This window comes from Rousettus aegyptiacus, unplaced genomic scaffold (genome assembly GCF_014176215.1).
Source record: "Rousettus aegyptiacus isolate mRouAeg1 unplaced genomic scaffold, mRouAeg1.p scaffold_m13_p_6, whole genome shotgun sequence".
NCBI classification, from domain to species: Eukaryota; Metazoa; Chordata; class Mammalia; order Chiroptera; family Pteropodidae; genus Rousettus; species Rousettus aegyptiacus.
This window is the reverse complement of record NW_023416309.1, coordinates 41,617,135-41,634,897: the sequence shown is the minus strand read 5'-3', so window position 1 is coordinate 41,634,897 and position 17,763 is coordinate 41,617,135. Positions and strand designations below refer to the sequence as shown.

The window sequence follows — 17,763 nt, the reverse complement described above, 5'->3', positions numbered from 1 at the left end:
TAATTTTAAAAACCCCACATAACAGAATACTTAAAAACAAGTTAAAAATAAGGTAAAAGAAAAGGCTGATTTGGATATATTAGCATAAAAAAAGTCTGCTGTGAGAAAAAAGCAAGTCACAGAACAGTATATAAAATTAAATTCTATTATATAAAGGAAAATTATACCTAAATGTGTGTTAAAGTCTTGAAAGACAGAGACCAAGATATATAATAACGAAAAGTGGTGGCGATAAAGAGGAGCCACGAAAGTTTTCATATTCTATGCAATATTTTATATGATATATAATCATGCATTGCCTCTATAATTAAAAACAAACAAACAAACAAAAAACCACCACAATCCCACAAATAGCTAAAAAGAGGAAGAAAACTTAGCCTACCTGACAATCTTCTGCGGGGTGAAGTCTTCCAGGGGTGCCTCTGAATAGGAGTCACTCACGTGAAATATACTGACTCTTCCAATTTTCCCAAAGGGAAAGGAGACAGTCAGCCCCTTCTTGGGAGTCACCTTCACAACTCGGCCCATGGCCACTTCCCCCTTTTCAAGCTTGTGAGGACCTGGTAGGAGAATGAATCTGATTCAGGGAAGAGGGAATGAGCCAAGAAAGAAGCTGGAATGTTGGCCAACCACAGGCTGGGGAAGGTGGTGGCCACCCAGACCTGGGGTGTCTGGGCCTGAGTGGACCAGAATGATCAGAAAGAACCAGATCACCAAGTCATATAGTCCAGAATCCCAGGGTCATCTAGCAACGGCTCTTTCTAAGACCTGAGAAAACCAACTGTGTAGGTAAAAGTGACTTAGACAATAGTGGAGTAACACAGGCCAGAGAACAAACCTCCAAGAGAAAAATTGTTCCAAGAAGGTACCAACCACACTAGACTTTGGGGACTCTAGTACCCAAGGCATCCTTTACCTTGGGCGATAACTGAAGACCTGTTCACACTCCTTTCTACCCCGCTCTCTTCCCTGACCAGGTACCAGTTCATCACCTCACCTATGAGTGAGAGACACAAGAAGGCCTTGGAGGAATCTGGGCCAACCACGGTAGCTTTCAGGGCCTGGCCAATCTGGAACTTCTTATCTGGATGTTTCAGAACCTGGAAGGATAAGAAAAATACTTTGGCATCTGAAGAACCGCCTGTCATTTATTCAAACCATAAAGCATTTAAGTCTCCATAGCAAGTATCTCCCAAACCAATCCCTAAATATGCACACGACTCCTTGTACCCACTGAGCCGAGCTTAGGGAGCCTGGGTTTCCGCTCCAGGGATCTCAATCACACTGACCTTGAAGCTCAGAGAAGTGAGCAACATGGGAATTCTCCCCCGGATGTCTGGAGCAATCTCTACTTCGAGCCATTTCTTAACCACGTTGTACTGGGAATGGGAACAGGAGAAATGGAATAAGGCAGATAATAAGATTTCTTCTTTTCCTGTCATCAAAACACAGATTCTCCTAAAATCATAGGGTTATAAGGGCCCTAATCCTACACTTTCCCAAAGATCAGGAATCCATCCCTACATACCATTGCCCCTGTCCAACTTCCACTGCTCGCAGGCTTCATTCAGAATCTACCTCAGGGCCTTCGCTAGCCCAACAGAGTGTGTACCCCTCCTAGTGCGTCAGCTGATTAGGAGACAAAAAAGGCCTCAGAGAGGCCTTCGAGCAGCAGGACCAACCCTCCTGACCTCTGTGGCCTCCACCAAGTTCAGCTGTGCCCAGTCACTGTTAACCAGCTTCAGTGGCCAACACCTTATTTTTAGCCGGATTTAGATTTGATTCTTTGCTATTTACACAATGTTCTGCCCTAAACACACACCCCAATTTTCAAGTCAATTTAACTAACATTTATCAAGGAGCCACTATGCATGTGGTATAACACTGATAAATAAAAGCAAGCCAAGCCCTACCTTCAAGGTGACAATCTAAAAAGAATAAGCCAAGTGAGTAGCAAATAACACATAAGAAATGCAATATGCTATGGGAATATACAGGAGAACTAGTAATAAGGGAGAGTTATCTGTGCTGGACCTTGAAGGGTTGCAGGCGGTAGGAACAGACTTTCCAAGACTTTATTTGGAAATAAAGTCAGAAAGGGAAAAAGAAAAATATATCATAGATTCAAAATAAATGCAGTATCGGATTTTACAGTGGAACTCTTGTTCCACTTGGGGTTAGATTTAAACATGCTGAATTGCAAGTTGCTTGCTAACTATTCCTTTCGTAAGCTGTAAAGTTAGCTCCTTGATTAGACCAGAAGTTTTCTAGGAGCAGAGGTCTCATATCGTCTCCCACATACCAGCATGGCAGCAACACAGAATCAAAGCCTGGTGCTAACGGCCCATCTCCAGCTTCTCCTTTTCTTCTGAGAAAAGGATGGCATTGCAAAGTGTGTACTACTCACCTTCTTCAAGAAGCAAGTCACTGTCTGACCAGCCTGGTACTGTTTAATCTTCTCTGAAGGGCTAACGGAGTGAGTGTTGAGAGCAGTGTGGCCATCCTTCTCCAGCTCACTGTTTGCAGAAAGGCAATGGAAAGTGTAAACCAACCTCTGGATAAGCGTCTTGCTTGAAACTCTCCTCCCCGAGTGGTCATGTACTGAATGAACGCACAGGACTCCCCGACTCATACAAATCCTCATTTTATGCTATTGAACCAGGAGGTGAAGTCTGGGCTCTGTCCCCTATGCTATCTTGCCATTATCGCTTTATTATTTTTTTATTTTTTTATGGTGACATTGGTTAACAAAATCCAATACATTATCACTTTCTTGGTTCTTTTTCTCTTCTCAGATAAGTAGCAGGGAAATGTGGTGGGAAAGTTATCAGTCCACAAATCGTTTCAAAGGAGTCACAGAACTCCCACACTTCTAACCCAGCCCAGCTAATGCTTATGTTGTTAGGATGAAAAAAAAAATGTATTCACTCAATACCTGACACTGGAATGCCTCTGTTATGGACTGAACTGTGTCCCCCGCATCCAAATTCATGTGTTGAAATACTAACCCCCCATTACCTCAGAATGTGACTATATTTGGAGACAGGAAATTAAAAGAGGGAATTAAATTAAAATGAGGTTATTGGAGTAGGCCTTAATTCAATATGCCTGGTGTTCTTACAAGAGCTTAGGCTACAACTCTCTAACAACAACAAAAAAAATGACCCAGTTAAAAAAACAGGACTTAAATAGACATTTCTCCAAAGAAAATATGTAAATGGCCAACAAGCACAGGGAAAGGTACTCAACATCACTAATCATCAAGGAAATACAAATTAAAACCATAGTGAGATTATCATCTCACATCAGTGAGGATGGCTATTATAAAAAACAACACACAAAACAAAAATAAGTATTAGTGAGGATGTGGAAAAAAAGGAAACCTGCCTTGTACACTATTGGTAGAGCTATCAAATGGTACAGCTGCTATGGAAAACAGTATGGAAATTTTTCAAAAAACTAAAAACATAACCACCATATGATCCACCACTTCTGGTTATATATCCAAAAGAATGAAAAGCAGGGTCTTGATGTTATGTACAACACAGGGAATATAGTCAATAATATTGTAATAACTATATGACAAATGGTAATGGTTTATCATAGTGATCACTTCATAATGCATAAAAATATTGAATCACTATGTTGTACACCTGAAGCTAATATAATAACGTATGTCAACAAAATAAAACATACATTAAAAAAAATAGAGTCTCAAAGAGGTATCTGTGTAGCCATATTCACAGTGGCATTATTCACAATAGCCAAAATGTGGAAGCACCCTAAATGTCCATCAGCGGATGAATACATGAAGAAAATGTGGTCTATACATAAAACGGAATATTATCCAGTCTTATAAAAGAGAGAATATTAAGACGCAGATAAACACAAAGGGAAGACCATGTGAAGACATAGGAAGAAGACTGCCATCCATAATGCAAAGAGAGGCCTCAGAAGAACAAACCCTGCTGACATCTTGATCTCAGACTTCTAGCCATCGGAATTGTGAGAAATCAATCTGCTGTTTAAGCCACACAGACACACACACACACACACAGACACACACACACACACACACACACCGGATATATTTTATCCTTTTCTTTTCCCTCAAATGATTTTAAACTGCCTCTCTAAAAAAAGAGTAACTTAACTGCAAAAACAGAAGAGTTGGCATAACTAAATTAATGCTAAGAAAAAACTCACCGACCAGAAGGAATTCCAGAGATACACTTCAGATTCCTAAAGTACTCTCTTCACTCAACTCCTGCTCCTGAGTAGGAAGCATCTTACCTAGCTTGATTGATACTCAATAACCCTGAACTCAGCTCTAATACGGACGGCATTCTCTTTGTGCACAAGGTCTCCAAGTATAAGTGGGGAATAAAAATATGATTATATTTCCTCAGGAAGTCAATACCATCAATTAAATGTTTTTCCTCCTGACTTTAATAGTTGTATTTTAAAACACAAACATTAGAGAAATGTGGCAGTAATTCCACTATTATGTTATGTTTCTCAGGGGCCTTGATTAAAATAAGTAATAATAGAACATAGGTGACTGTAGAAGGAGAAAGATGTGCAAGAATTTATCTGACCATCTCTGTTACCATAATTCTCCATCCCCCGCCGCCTACTCAATGCAAGCACTCGTTTCCCAGCTTGGCCCACACTGCCACAGTCAAGCACCGACACTATGGTTCACACCAGGAGGGGGAACCAACAACAGCTGTGTTAGTTAATGAGACGTTCTGGCACTTGGAAGGTCAAGAACCATGCAGGGTCGCAGTGGGGTTTCTCTTGCAGTATCATTAGTTTACCATATCTGCACTTTGCCCAGAACAAACTACTTAACTTCGACCCTTATACAATACATCACTCCTCAGAAGTGAAGATACTGCAGAATAAAACAACTAATATGTTGTTTTCACAACAAAGACTGGAGGGTGCATAATCAAAATCTACAAAACTAAGGAGACTAGATTTAAAAAAAAAAAAACAGGAATGTATGCTCCACCAAATTTCATTATCCTGAAACTCAAGGGCTTACTCTGAAGTACCAAGAGTACTGTTAGCATCGGCAGCTCAGTGTTCCACGAATATTTCCCTATCTCAGACACAAGCTTTCTCAGAAACATTCCACTTCTTTTCTGAGCTCCTCAGGATACTGACCAAACCGTGTCCCCTGAAAGTTACTTAAGAGGCTCCCAATAACAACCCTAGGCACCTAAGACTTACAACCCAAATGGATCCCAGGGGTGACCCTGAAGAGCCATTCTCAGTCATGTGTACCTAGCTTCATTCACTGTTGGCCTATCGATTCTGAGAAGCTGAGTTTTTGTTTTTGTTTGTTTGTGTGTGTTTGTTAATGGAGAGAAAGCAGAAAAAGGCATAGGGATCAAAATGCTTAAGATCCTCTGAAAAAATGATTCCAAAGTGGACCCACCATTACATAGAAACTACTAGTTCTCTACCCAGAATCCCTTGTGGAACACCCCTCTGCAGAATCCACTAGAATATGACCTAAAATCCCAGTCACCGAGCAGCCTACACTCAGATAACAGGTATTCTTGGCTACACGTTGTTTATTTGGGATTTATTGAGTTCTAGAAAATTGGGTTGAGAGCAAAAATGTTTTTGTCACATGCCTACAAAGAGAACTTCTACCAAGCCTTTAAACAATACTTAAGCCCTGAATAGAGCTTTCACATTAATTTTATATCATCCCACTAACTAGCTCTCTGAGACCCAAATGTCTCTACTAGAGAAATAAGTCAACCTGGACAGAGAGGTAAAGTCAGTCACAACCCTGGGAATTCTGTCAGGTTCGTCGCTCCACAGCCCGGTATAGCCTCCATGAGACCACGCTACTGGAGCCCCTCACCTTGGCCGAACGCTCAGCTCCGGGATGGTTCGAATAAACCTGGGATGACTTATTGGGAGAAACCTGAAGAAACACAGAAAGTCAAATCACTCTCTATTCTCCAGAGATCGGAGTTTCTATTTCCCATCAAACGGAGCATGAACAGCCATCTGCTCCACTGCCACACCACTCACTGGTGACGTGTCAGGCCTGAAGGCCCCCATTCTCATCCTCTGCAGTACACATGCTAAGAAGCTGGCTCATTCGATCTTTTAGGATTATCGTATTAAACCTTGAAAAAAATTTTCCTCACAGATTATACATTCCAAGTTTTTTGTTCTACAAATTAGAAAATTGAGGTCTAGAAAGCATAATGATTTACTAAAGGTATCACAAGTTACTGAAATTAATATGTAAATTAATTTTACATATTTTTGCTTTTCTCATTGGGACAAGGATTTTTACTGTAACAACATATTACAGCAAGATTTAAGTAAATATATATAACTAAGGTATGCAGGAGAGGATGTTTTATAACAAGTGCTGACACATACTGAGTAACTGTCAGGCAACCTGCAAGGCACATTACACACTAAATCTTCACAACGGCCTAGAAGGTAGACACTACACTACTCTACAAATCAGGAAAATTAAACTCAGAGAGTTAAGTAACTACTTAACTCATGGTGACATAATCTTAATTGGCAAATCTGAAACTCAAACCTAGGTCTGACTCTAAACTAATGCTCTTAACCACATTATGATTTTTTTAAAAAAAGACATAAAAAGATTCTTTGGTGAACATTTTTGTTAACTAAAAAAGTCTGATTTATGTTCAACTTTTTAAAATTTGCCTCAGTTCCCATTCCTTCTTCCACTATTATAACAATCTCCCCTCAAAGCTGCCCGTCCCCCAAAGCCTCCATACTTGAATGTTTTCATGTCTCGCCCACCAATCACTCGGGCAGTGACCGTCTTCCCAACTTTCAGCTTGGCAGTAGGACATGTGCCCACTGGAACATCATCTAGAATGTGGGAGGCATGGATACAGCCAATGATGCCATCTTTCAGGGTCACAACCACATGGGTGGGCTTAACGGACTTGACAGTCCCTGTGACCATGTCCCCAATAGACAGAGTGTGCTTCTTTATAGTCCCTACAACCACTGCTGGATCCGCTTCGTCATCCTCATCGACTGTCTCAGAGTCTTTCCGGGTCCGTCTCATGGTCCTCTTAGCAGCTGGCCCCTCGACAGCCAAAAGAAGACCAGTCACTCCCGGTTCTGTGGTCTTGAGGGTTAGGGAGACGCCCTGTCCCACTTGCAACTTCTCCGAGTCAAAGCGGAAGGTGTCATTCAGGTGAGAAGTCAGGGAGAACGCTGCCAGGTGGCCAGTTTCTACCAAGGAGGCAACAGCAAAGGACTCCTCCAAGTGCTGCACAGTCGCCTGATACTCATTGCCTTTCTTCAGCTGGAAAACAAAGGAAACCCACCACTTCCTATAGAGGACAAGTACTCGTTCATCATCCACTGGGCTGCATACAGTCGGTGGGATGGGGGAAACCCTCTGGAGACCAGGGGCCCCCAAGGCTAGTCTGGGTTGTAACAAACTAGCCTTCCCCATTATATCCCGGGGACGACTCAACTAAACTTAAGACACCACAACAGAATTACATGGAGTTAGCTTTTGTTTTGTTTTGAACTCAGATTCATAGGTCCTATCCTAGAATGAGTGAAATCAGAGTTTTAAAAGTTACTTAGGAGATTCTGATGCACAGCCGAGTGACTACTAATGGTTCCCTAGCTTTGAGACACTATGGCTTCTAACTCTCTCAGAGCTACAGCTCTCAACCCAATTTACTCACTCTTTCATTGAACACATAGAATCATTACAGTAAGCTTACTGTGTGCAAGGCATTTAGTCTATCTTTCCCAAAACTGTGCTCATGCCCTGATATGCACCAGCTTGACTCGGATGATTAAATGGAATAAGGACCTGCTAGAACACTTAGTGAGGGTTTTTTCTCTTTGCATCTCAAAATCTTAAAATTATAAGCAACTGGAGATTAAGAATTATATCCATAGAATTCTCTGTACCATACCCTATGCAATTAGGTGCTTAATAAATACCTTAGACAATAATCAAATATATGGTATTCAGAGAAAAATACTACTAATTTTGAGATTTCTCTCAAATCCATTCTTCTCTCACACAAAGTGTTCAGGAGAGGCTGCAGGTGAATAGCCTAGAGGTCAGAACTACCCACGGATATGCTATATTTTGTTTATGTGATGTTTAAAAAAAAATAGTTTCTAATATTTCCCAAATTTAAAAAAAAGAAACACATCCAAATTCCACCTTCTCTTAAAAATCAAAGACTTAGCAACACTAGATGCAGATGTTCCCACCAGCAACAGCCAGATGGAAACGAATGGTCCCCGTCCCTTCGCGGGCAGCGCATGCACTCTGCAACCTGTGAGAGCCCCAGTGCCACCACTCCCTAACCTGCCTGGCCCACTTCGCTCATTTACATTACCTGCTTGGCCCTAAAAACAGGGTGACCATAAAATTTATCATCAAAACAGAGTGAAAGTCAGTATTACTAATAACTATACCAGGATGAGAGGTATACACTGGGAACGATGTGTGTAAATCCAGGCATATGTCACCCGATCTGCAAGCATTTGCAATAGAATCCCTGGGCAAAGGGTGAGATTGAAGGAGTGTATACTGCCTTTAAAACCATGGAAATGGAAGTCATTAGCAAGCTTACCTTTTTAGCTTTTCTATTCACCAAATTGTGGCAAAGAGAAACATGTACTTCCAACTTCAACATGTCAACATTTAAGATAACAGCCTTCTTCTTCTGCCCAGATTCCACCTCTTGCCCTGCAGTGCAGAACCAAATACAATACGATCACCCTCCTGGAGCTGCGGGAGGGAGAGAGCATCTCTCCAAGAGCTCTGCAAACCCTTAGGCACAAAAAGAAAAGAAGACGCAAGTTCTAGGTCTATATGGGCTAGGAAAACCCATCGAGGGTCTGGCTTCCATAATTCAAGTTCAAGTATAACTAAATTTATGTAACCAGGTATACGAAAATTTTGATTTACCCAGTTATAAGAAAGAATTCATACTTAAACCTTCTTCAGAAGTTGTCGGTTGTCCTGATTTCCATTCGCACAAGATAGGCATGCCAAATTTCTACTGAATCAGCTCATCTATCCTGTGTATTTGGAAACTGTATCCAGGAGAAGAAGCAATAGACAAAGGGTTTCCCCTACCAATCATGATGGGCAAGACTGAAGCACTCACCTGCTCGATGATATTTGCTGGCTCTCAGGACCAGGCCGGGCACTGGGCCCTCACTAAATATCACAGAGCCATCTTCCAACACTTCCTGCACTTCTAAGTCAAGGACCATCCCTGGGGTCATCTCGGCCAGTGTCTGGATCAACACAGAGTCTGCCAGAGACCCAAAGTAAATAGAAATTAGGGTGAAACAATATTCTTACCATTCTTTTCCTTTGGAAATGTGCTGCCATGCAGAGAACAGTGGAGAATTGGAACCACTGAGATTAAATCACTTTTGGTAAAAAATGTCTGATATCCACAAAAACACCCATCACAGAGATACCTAAGCTTCTCTTGCTAGTCCTACCTGACCATAAAATTCATGAAAATAGCCAACTAATACCAGAAACACATGCTTTCATTTGGTTTCTCTTTTCGTTCTTTCTGTTTGGAATCTTCCCTCTCGGGCTGCATATTCCCAAATCCCACTAGGGTTCCAACAATCCTACACGTGGTTCAAAGCTTAAGAGGGTCAGAATGATAACCCCTCATGAAGTCTTCTAGCAGGTCCTTGTTCCATTTTATCATCCACTACATATTTATTAAAGAAAGGAACAAAAAGTGAAGAGGTGAATGGATTCACAACAAATGCAAACCTGAGGCCACAGGACTAAGGGAAATTTTGACTCTGAATCAGGCAGGGGACCTGAGATGCCGGTAGTGATCTTTATCTGAATCCAGGTGGTAATTAAACAGGGTGTTTATTTTATAAACATTTACTGGGCTGTACCCCAAATTATTTGTGCACTTAATATATATTATATTCCAACTTTTAATGGTTTCTCCAATTTTTTAATACCTGGGAAGCCCACTGGAACAGACAGGCATAACTTATACACACGCTCCCCACCCTGGCCCTCATCCTCTGACCTCTTGCCCCCACCTCGGTTGCTCATGAGACTGCGCACGCCCTGCCACTCCTCCAGGCACTGGCTCAGGAGGAGGAGGCTGGTGGTAGCCAGGTCTCCCAGAGCGCAGTCCGACAGCCGCAGAGACAGCAACATCCGCTGCTTCTCCTCGTCCACATTGGTCACCTTCGCAACCACTGTCTGCCCCTCAACAAAGTGGTCACTTGTAGAGGTCACGAATTTATCACTCATGACCTAAAGGGAAGAAGGGCAGAAAATGAAGAAAGAAAATGAAGTCTGTGTTAAGATAACCCATTTAACGTGCCCAGAAAGGGGTGTGTGTGTCGGGGGGGAGGTGTCACGGGACCCAGGAAGTTCTCCCCAGCCAAGAACAGTGCTACTCCCCTTCCATAAACACACAGCAGAGGCCCTGGCTGCCCAACCCAGCCTTCTAGAGGACAACCAGCCCAGAAGACACAATGCTGGCAAGCCGGAGGGGCACTGAGCTGTACATGTCTCTAATACCCCATGGCAGCCCTGTGTCCCTCACTATGCATGTTTCTGGGGTCCCCCCTTCTGCTCTCATTTTGAAAATTGTTCTGGCATGGTATGCAAATGAGATTTGCCCAGACAAAACATCAAGGAGACAAATCTACGGAAAGGAAAAAATATTTGTTGATTATCTGTGGCAGGAATGAGCTACAAGCCATGTGCTCACCGCTGTCTTACACTGACTCTCCTAAGACTCCTCCTAGCTCTGGTCTCAGTGTACTCAGCAGGCATGAAGGGTTCAACTATGAGATCACTGAAAAGTTTATGATTCGATATGAAGGGGTACGGTAGTAATTTCAAGGGTATTCTGGTACCATAACACTCCTGATACCAAAGACCCCAGGAGGCTATAAAATCTATATTCAGCTGCTGAGAAAAATCAATTTCCCATGTTTAACATGCTGAGGATACAAAAATAAGTTCGGTATCCTCCCTCACACTAGACACTAAAGTTTTAGGACCACTTCCTGACTCCTCAATGCTATGGTGTAAAGCAGAAGTGATGACCCTGAGCCAGGACACACAGGTGGGCCAGAGGCACATGGGCTGAATCTCAGCTCCACTCCCCCCCAGCCAGGTGCCTTTATGCTGTGCCTCTAAAATTCTCTCAAGGGATTTAAAGGTTTCTGTTCCTTCCCACCAACCCTCAGGTCCCATGACCCTGTGTCCCTGTACATGGAAGTGAACTTACAGCTTTGGGGGCCAGTCCACTAAGACCTGAGGGGAACTGGATGAACACACCGTAGTCCTTGATGCTCTTCACAAAACCAATGAGCAGCATTCCAGGTTGGATTTCTGAGAAGCTCTTGGGATCCTGGCCACCCTCCATTGTGGAGACCAAAGCAGGCTTCCTACAAAGGATCTAGCAGTACTTCATCAAGGAATATGCCAGAAAGGGCAGATGAAATGTCCACCTCTCCCATCTTCCTTCTCCCCTCTACATCTTTGCCACTACCATAATTCTCTAAGTGTGCAGATCAACAGCAGCAGCATCTCCTGGAACTGGTTAGAAACACAAATTCTTAAGTACTAGACCCATGAATTAGAAACTCTGAAGTGAGGGCCCGCAAGCTGTGTGTAAACAGGCCCTCCAGGTGATCCTGATGTGCACTGAGTATGAGAATCGCCGTTTCATTCCTTTCCTATTAACTCATCTCCAGATTACTGAAGGCAACCAAATGGGAATGGCTCATCCGTGTGGCCTGGCAGCTGTACTGGCCATGACGCAATCCTCCACAATCTTCATGTTAACCAGCCCCACCTCGCCTCCTCTGCTTATCTTCACTCTAAGGAGATTTTATATTCTGTGAGAAAAGAGGCAATGTTCTCCTTCAAAACATCCACACCAAGCCTGAAGGGGATATTCTGAGTCCCATACCCCTTGCAGGGGAGGAGAAAAGGAGGACAACCACCACCTCAGTAATTACCCCAACTCAAGGGGCAATCACTGATGCCTTGAGAAGGCCAGGTGTGCTACTGGGACTATCCAGCTAGACCTCGCAGGCCACGTCGCCCCCTCCTCAACACCCTAGACTCCCATTCTAACCTGACTACCAGCATCTGCTGGCAGGACTTCAATCCCACTCTTAGAAGGAAAATTAGAGCAGGCTTGCTCACTGGTTAGGTTTTACGGAAGTTAGGTTTTATTTCTGCAAATGGCCGACTTTTTTCTATGGAGTTTCCCACTAAGAGCATAGCCCAATCTAGTTTTCTCCTGAGAGCTGCCATGGCTTCCCTGTCTTGTCTAGCTCCCCAGATACCAGTAAAGGATACAATACGTCCCTCGCTCTGGCTCAGACACAGGACTCTATGAAGGGTGTCACCAGCCTGGAGCCAGTGATACAACAGTGGGCCGTTGGCAACGTGGTCTGACAGATGAGACGTGGGGAGGAAAGCAGGGATGTTGTGGGGCAGGACAGCCACCTCCAGCCCATCTCTGGTCTTCTCTAAAACCTTCACATCGACCAACTACCCAGGGAAGAGAAAGACAAAAAAACAGCACTTGTCTTGGGCAGAGAGCAACTTCATCTGCATCAGGCAGAGATCAGAGGCATTAAATTCCAGCACCAGGGATCATGAAGAGATCAAGATCAGAGAGGCAGCTTTCTTCCATAACCCACAACACCCCCAAAGACCTACCAGGTGCACACACATGAGCGCATGTGTGCGTGTACACACACACACACCAGGACCCATTTCTGCGTCCATGTCACTCCTTGCCCAAGTCCCTCTACTGGGTCCCAGAGGAAAGACAGTCTTGCAGAATGGCCTTAGGGACCAGAGAGAAAAGACGGCAGCAATTCACTGCTGAAAAGTCACACAATGACACAACTTGGATAGCTTACATTTGCTCTGACACACATGAGAGAATATATCTGAGGTTCTCCACTCTCTTTGGTTCCAGAATTTTAGTTAGCTGCCTTGATCTCTGCCCTTCGTGGGTCCCAGTACCCCATGTGTCAGTGGTACCCTGCTCTTGGCCACTGTAAACCAGAATAACTTGTCTGCAGAAGTCCAGGTACCTGCCCAACGTTAACGGCTTTTCTTTTCTTCTGACTGTGTCCTGCACGCTCTTTCTCTGGCTCACCCAACAGCTTGAAGGACAAGAGCATCCTCTCTCTGGCTGGCTCACAGTTCAGCACAGCAACCTTCACCACCTGGTGAGAAACCACACCTGCTTAGCTAACTTCCCAGCAGGCCTGTCAGGCCCTCGAGAGAGGTCCTCTCCACAAGCACTGCAGAGGCCTTGGGAGACCCACCCAGAACCTGGATCAGATTGAAACACGGTGGAAAAAAATGTACGAAAAGCTACACAGAATCCCGCTGTGTTAGCCATTGGGTACAAGAAAAACATGGTATGACCCCAGTTTTAAAAAATTATTTTTCCTAAACAGACCCAGATTTACTAGTTTTATGGCACTGCCCCCTGGTGGTGACAGTGGTCTCAGAACAACTGATGTGAGGGACCCCAGTGTTATCACAGGTAAAGATTAATTTCTTCAAGGCTGTTGGCTTGAGGTCCATTAGTTTGCCAGCTTCCACTGAATCCCCTTGGGGGTTTCTCTCTGCTCTGTTACCATCTCCTCCACTTGGCTGGCTCGGGCCCACTGCCCCACAGGCTCTCTTCCTTACCCCTTAAAAAGTAGCCCTCCACACTAGTCCTGCAAATCTGTGTTCAGGGAGTCCCCAAGGGTAGGGCTCTATCTGGGGAAAGGGTTACCTGGCCAGTGTAAAAGACCCTCTCTGGGTCAGGGATATACTCGGCACTGAGCTCATGCTTGGGCACCAGTCCCTGCACATCATTGTAGAATTTTACAATGCAACCATAGTCCTTGACCCGGAGGATGAAGCCATGCGTCTGCAAACCAGGTTTGGCGTCGGCATAGCAGCTAATGGCAGGTAGTTTGGACTCAACCAGGGTTTTCTTCAGGGTCATCATCAACTTCTTGGTTTCAGGGTCACAAAGCAAAACCTATGGGAAGGATACTGTTATCAAAGCTCTCATGAAGTTACCCGTTATCAACAGAGCCACTGAGCTAGTCTCTGTGACCCCTTGAACCTGAATGCCATGGCCAGTTCCTAAGAACTTACTATCTCTTTCTCTCTGAGAATAATCTCAGCCACAGATCCTCCATGCTTCCTGCTGGATGGCAATCTAGGAGGTATTCATCTCCATTTCAAATGTACTTCCTCCCATGAGCTCCCTCCTGGGCCTGCAGCAAAACTCATCGCCTCACTACATCTCCAAAGTCCTGTATCAGTTGCTTCTACACTGCCTTAGCACAAGGTCACACACTGCCCTGCTCTGTTCACATATGGATGTTTTAACTCTCAACTATACTACACAATTCTCTAAAGCAAGGACCTCGTTTCCTCTTTCCACTGCTAGGCATAGCACTGCAGATGTTATACGGCCATTTTATGGAAAAAGGGTGAGAAACTTCAGCTGAAAACCATTACTCTCTTCCCATCTGGCCAAAACTCCAACAGAGACCCCTCAGGAGGCTCACCCGGCATGTAACTTCATCTCCAACGTGGTACTTCTTCTCTGGATTCTTCATCTGGATGTCAGCCAGGTGCATGGGAGGTACCAGGCCCCTGATGTGCTCCCCCACACTCACCAACAACCCATATGGTTTTATGGTCAGCACTGTGCCCTAGGGAGTCCCAAGAAAAGATGCCATGACACCTCAAGAATGGTCTTCCCTGCACCTCTTACAACAAAGCATGTCATATCTCTCTTTCGAAGCCCAGTTTCCTGGGATAACTGTTCTTGTTACTCCAGATCTCATAAGGTAAAGCACACATCCCACACTGATCTGGATGAGGTCAGGTTTTTTATGGGAACCTTCACACTTTTTTGTATGAGCATGTTCTTTCTGTCTGCCTTACAAATATATTCTTCAAAGCAGGGGACCCTGTCTCCTAAAAAATGAACTCTTCATATAAAGGGGAGCTGCTCAACTGGGGCTAATGGTTGGACAGGAGAGGCAAGTGGAACTGGCTTCTTACCAATATCCAAGGTAGTTCAATTATCACGGAACTAACTTTTGACCTGGTCTATTAAACACCATCAAATTCCAAGGTTTATAAACTACATCCTCTGTAGCTGGGTGGTACCAGTAAGACCTTGCCTTGAAATTAATTACAAGTTACCCAAGGGAAAAAAAAAAGAAATTCTAGTCAATAGGCAGAGGCAAGAAATATGACTTTAAACGTGTTCACAGGAAGACTAAATAACTGACAGTTAACCTGTGAACTAAAGGTTATCTGAAACTAGGGGAGTTGTCTAATTATATGTCTGAGGTCTTACCTTTACCAATGACCCAGGTTTAATGTCATGATATCTAAAGTACTGAGCTTCAATAATGGACCTAAAACAAAAGGAAAACACGAGATTAAATAAACTAGGGCAGAGGCTGCCTAAAATTCAGGACTACCAAAATCACATTGGCAAGAAAGAAAACCTTCATAAGCAAGGTTAGGAGAAACTGTGAATGAGCATCTGCATGAAAGGACACCTCTACATCCCCAAGTGTTGAAGACAGACTTACGTCCGCAGAGAGAGCACAGCCAGTTCATCCATTTGACTGAAGTCGATGATTCTACACTTGTGAGTGTTCCCTGGCTTGAAGGCCGCAGGACTGAAGACGTTCTTAGAATCAGAGAGATGGCTGAGCTACAAAGTACCAAGTCATTAAGGACAAGCCAGAGACAATAGATGTAAGGCAATCAGACATTAAAGCACACCAAGATGACAACACATTTGTTATCTACCGTAAAAACAATACTCTGATTACCTGTGAAAATTATTCCTCTAACTAAAAAACTGCACTTTACCATCACAGAATTTCTGTGTCAGAAATCAGTCTAGATCATAGGTCACTAAGCCATAGCTCACAAGCTGGTAACTATTTTTGTAAACTAAAGATTCTAAAAACACAGCCATGCTCATTCATTTATTACTGTCTATGGCTGCCTTCAGGCTAGGAGAACAAAGGTGAATTTAAGATTTTATTAAACATCTAGAATGAAAAGACATCAAAATCTGTATAAATTTTTAATACTTTTAAATATAACAAACATGAATCTTATTAATTTGCAGGAAAACAAAGACAGAATTATAGTAGTGAGTTCCATCTTGGAACTTGTTTTGATGCTGTGCTAGAATCTGCACAAAATAAAACTTGTATTAAATAAATTTTATTACCTAAAAAAATAAAAAATAAAAAGAAGAGAGTTGAGTAGTTAGGAGAGAGACCATATGGCCCATAAACATAAAATGTTTATTGTCTGGACTTTTAAGAAAAACTTTCCCAAGCCCTGGTGTAGATCCTATTCATTCCTATATTTACCACCTGCTAGGAATCAAATATGTAAAAATGATTTTAAGGCATTGTAATATAACAAAGAAGCAATGTTTAGTCCCTATGAACATTCTACCATACCTGGGATATTCAAAAAATGGAAACTATAATACCAAAGGGTAAAGGAAGGAAAAAAAAGATCCACGTGTTCCAAGAGTCCTTCTAGTGATAAGATCCTGAGGAAACAAAGAGATGCCTTACCCGGGCATATGCCAGAGACCCATCCTTCAGCCTGAAAGTGGCCCCCGCCTTGTTGAAAAAGCTCTGGACAGGAACGTCATCTAGGACAGCTCCCAGGTGCTGACAAGTGAGCCGTGTGAGTGAGCGCCCAGGATGCAGAAAGACGGGGCGCAGGCTCAACTTCACAACTCTGGTCCGAGGATGGACACAGAGGACGCAGGCCCTTACCTAGATAAGGAAAAGGACATAATGAGCAGGAAGAGGCACACATGAGATAAGGTGTCCTGGAGCAGACTTCATCATGTGCTGACCAGATTATGGATACAATTCTAAAACTCACTTGTGCAGTCAAGCAGCATAAGGATAACTCAAACAAAACGTTCCAGATGCACTATGCCCAACTACATCAAGGCTTACCCCAGGCCATAAAAAACATACCAGGGTTCCCTCAACACCATGAGGCTAATAATGCACATGCAACAGAAACCATGTGCTGGCATCAGTATATCAGATCTGCTCATCTAAAATACGCCAGAAGCAGCCTGCTCCGAGCACAAGGTTATAGCATGTAAAATGTCTCAACTTTGTATGCAAATATGACTACGGGGAGAAAAAAATTACTTGAAAGAGGTGCACCAAAATGTTAATGATATTATCACTAGGTGGTGAAAAAACCTATTTTTTACTTAAAAAAAAAAAAAAGTCTCTATGGCATCCATTTGCCTTCATTACTGTTAAAAACAAAATCGTTTTAGGATTAAAAAAATAATTGAAAACAATATATATTCGGATTTTCTTCCCAAATATCCATGTTCATTATAGGAAATTTGAATCTTTAGATAAGGGTAGAAAAATCACTCAGTTTATCACTATTAACATCTAACCGCATAATTATTCAGTATTTTAACCAGGTATACTCTAAAATTTTTTCAAGTTGGATCTATAATACTCATAGCACTTTTTAAACCACATCTATTTCAATATGTGTCTTCTCCTATGTTAAATACTTCTCTAAAGCACTTTAAATTACAAAAGCAAAAGACTCACTACCAAAAAAAATCAAACCATATGGAAGACTATGAAATAAAATCTAAAAGTTGC

At 42.9% G+C, this 17,763-nt stretch overlaps 1 protein-coding gene across 2 annotated transcripts in view; it reads right to left on the bottom strand.

The window, feature by feature from the left end:
- PDCD11 (programmed cell death 11) overlaps window positions 1-17,763 on the bottom strand; it is a 41,200-nt gene that overhangs the window by 8,553 nt on the left and 14,884 nt on the right. For both annotated transcript variants that reach the window (XM_016154483.2, XM_016154484.2), the window contains exons 9-25: window positions 16,684-16,890; window positions 15,670-15,794; window positions 15,429-15,489; window positions 14,626-14,772; window positions 13,836-14,087; window positions 13,138-13,272; window positions 12,389-12,583; window positions 11,307-11,477; window positions 10,099-10,318; window positions 9,177-9,326; window positions 8,637-8,752; window positions 6,792-7,333; window positions 5,885-5,947; window positions 2,408-2,516; window positions 1,290-1,379; window positions 998-1,100; window positions 383-560 (exon numbers count right to left, since the gene is read on the bottom strand). In XM_016154483.2, the coding sequence (XP_016009969.2) occupies window positions 383-560; window positions 998-1,100; window positions 1,290-1,379; window positions 2,408-2,516; window positions 5,885-5,947; window positions 6,792-7,333; window positions 8,637-8,752; window positions 9,177-9,326; window positions 10,099-10,318; window positions 11,307-11,477; window positions 12,389-12,583; window positions 13,138-13,272; window positions 13,836-14,087; window positions 14,626-14,772; window positions 15,429-15,489; window positions 15,670-15,794; window positions 16,684-16,890 (2,864 nt within the window). The remainder of the gene's footprint in view (window positions 1-382; window positions 561-997; window positions 1,101-1,289; window positions 1,380-2,407; window positions 2,517-5,884; window positions 5,948-6,791; window positions 7,334-8,636; window positions 8,753-9,176; window positions 9,327-10,098; window positions 10,319-11,306; window positions 11,478-12,388; window positions 12,584-13,137; window positions 13,273-13,835; window positions 14,088-14,625; window positions 14,773-15,428; window positions 15,490-15,669; window positions 15,795-16,683; window positions 16,891-17,763) is intronic.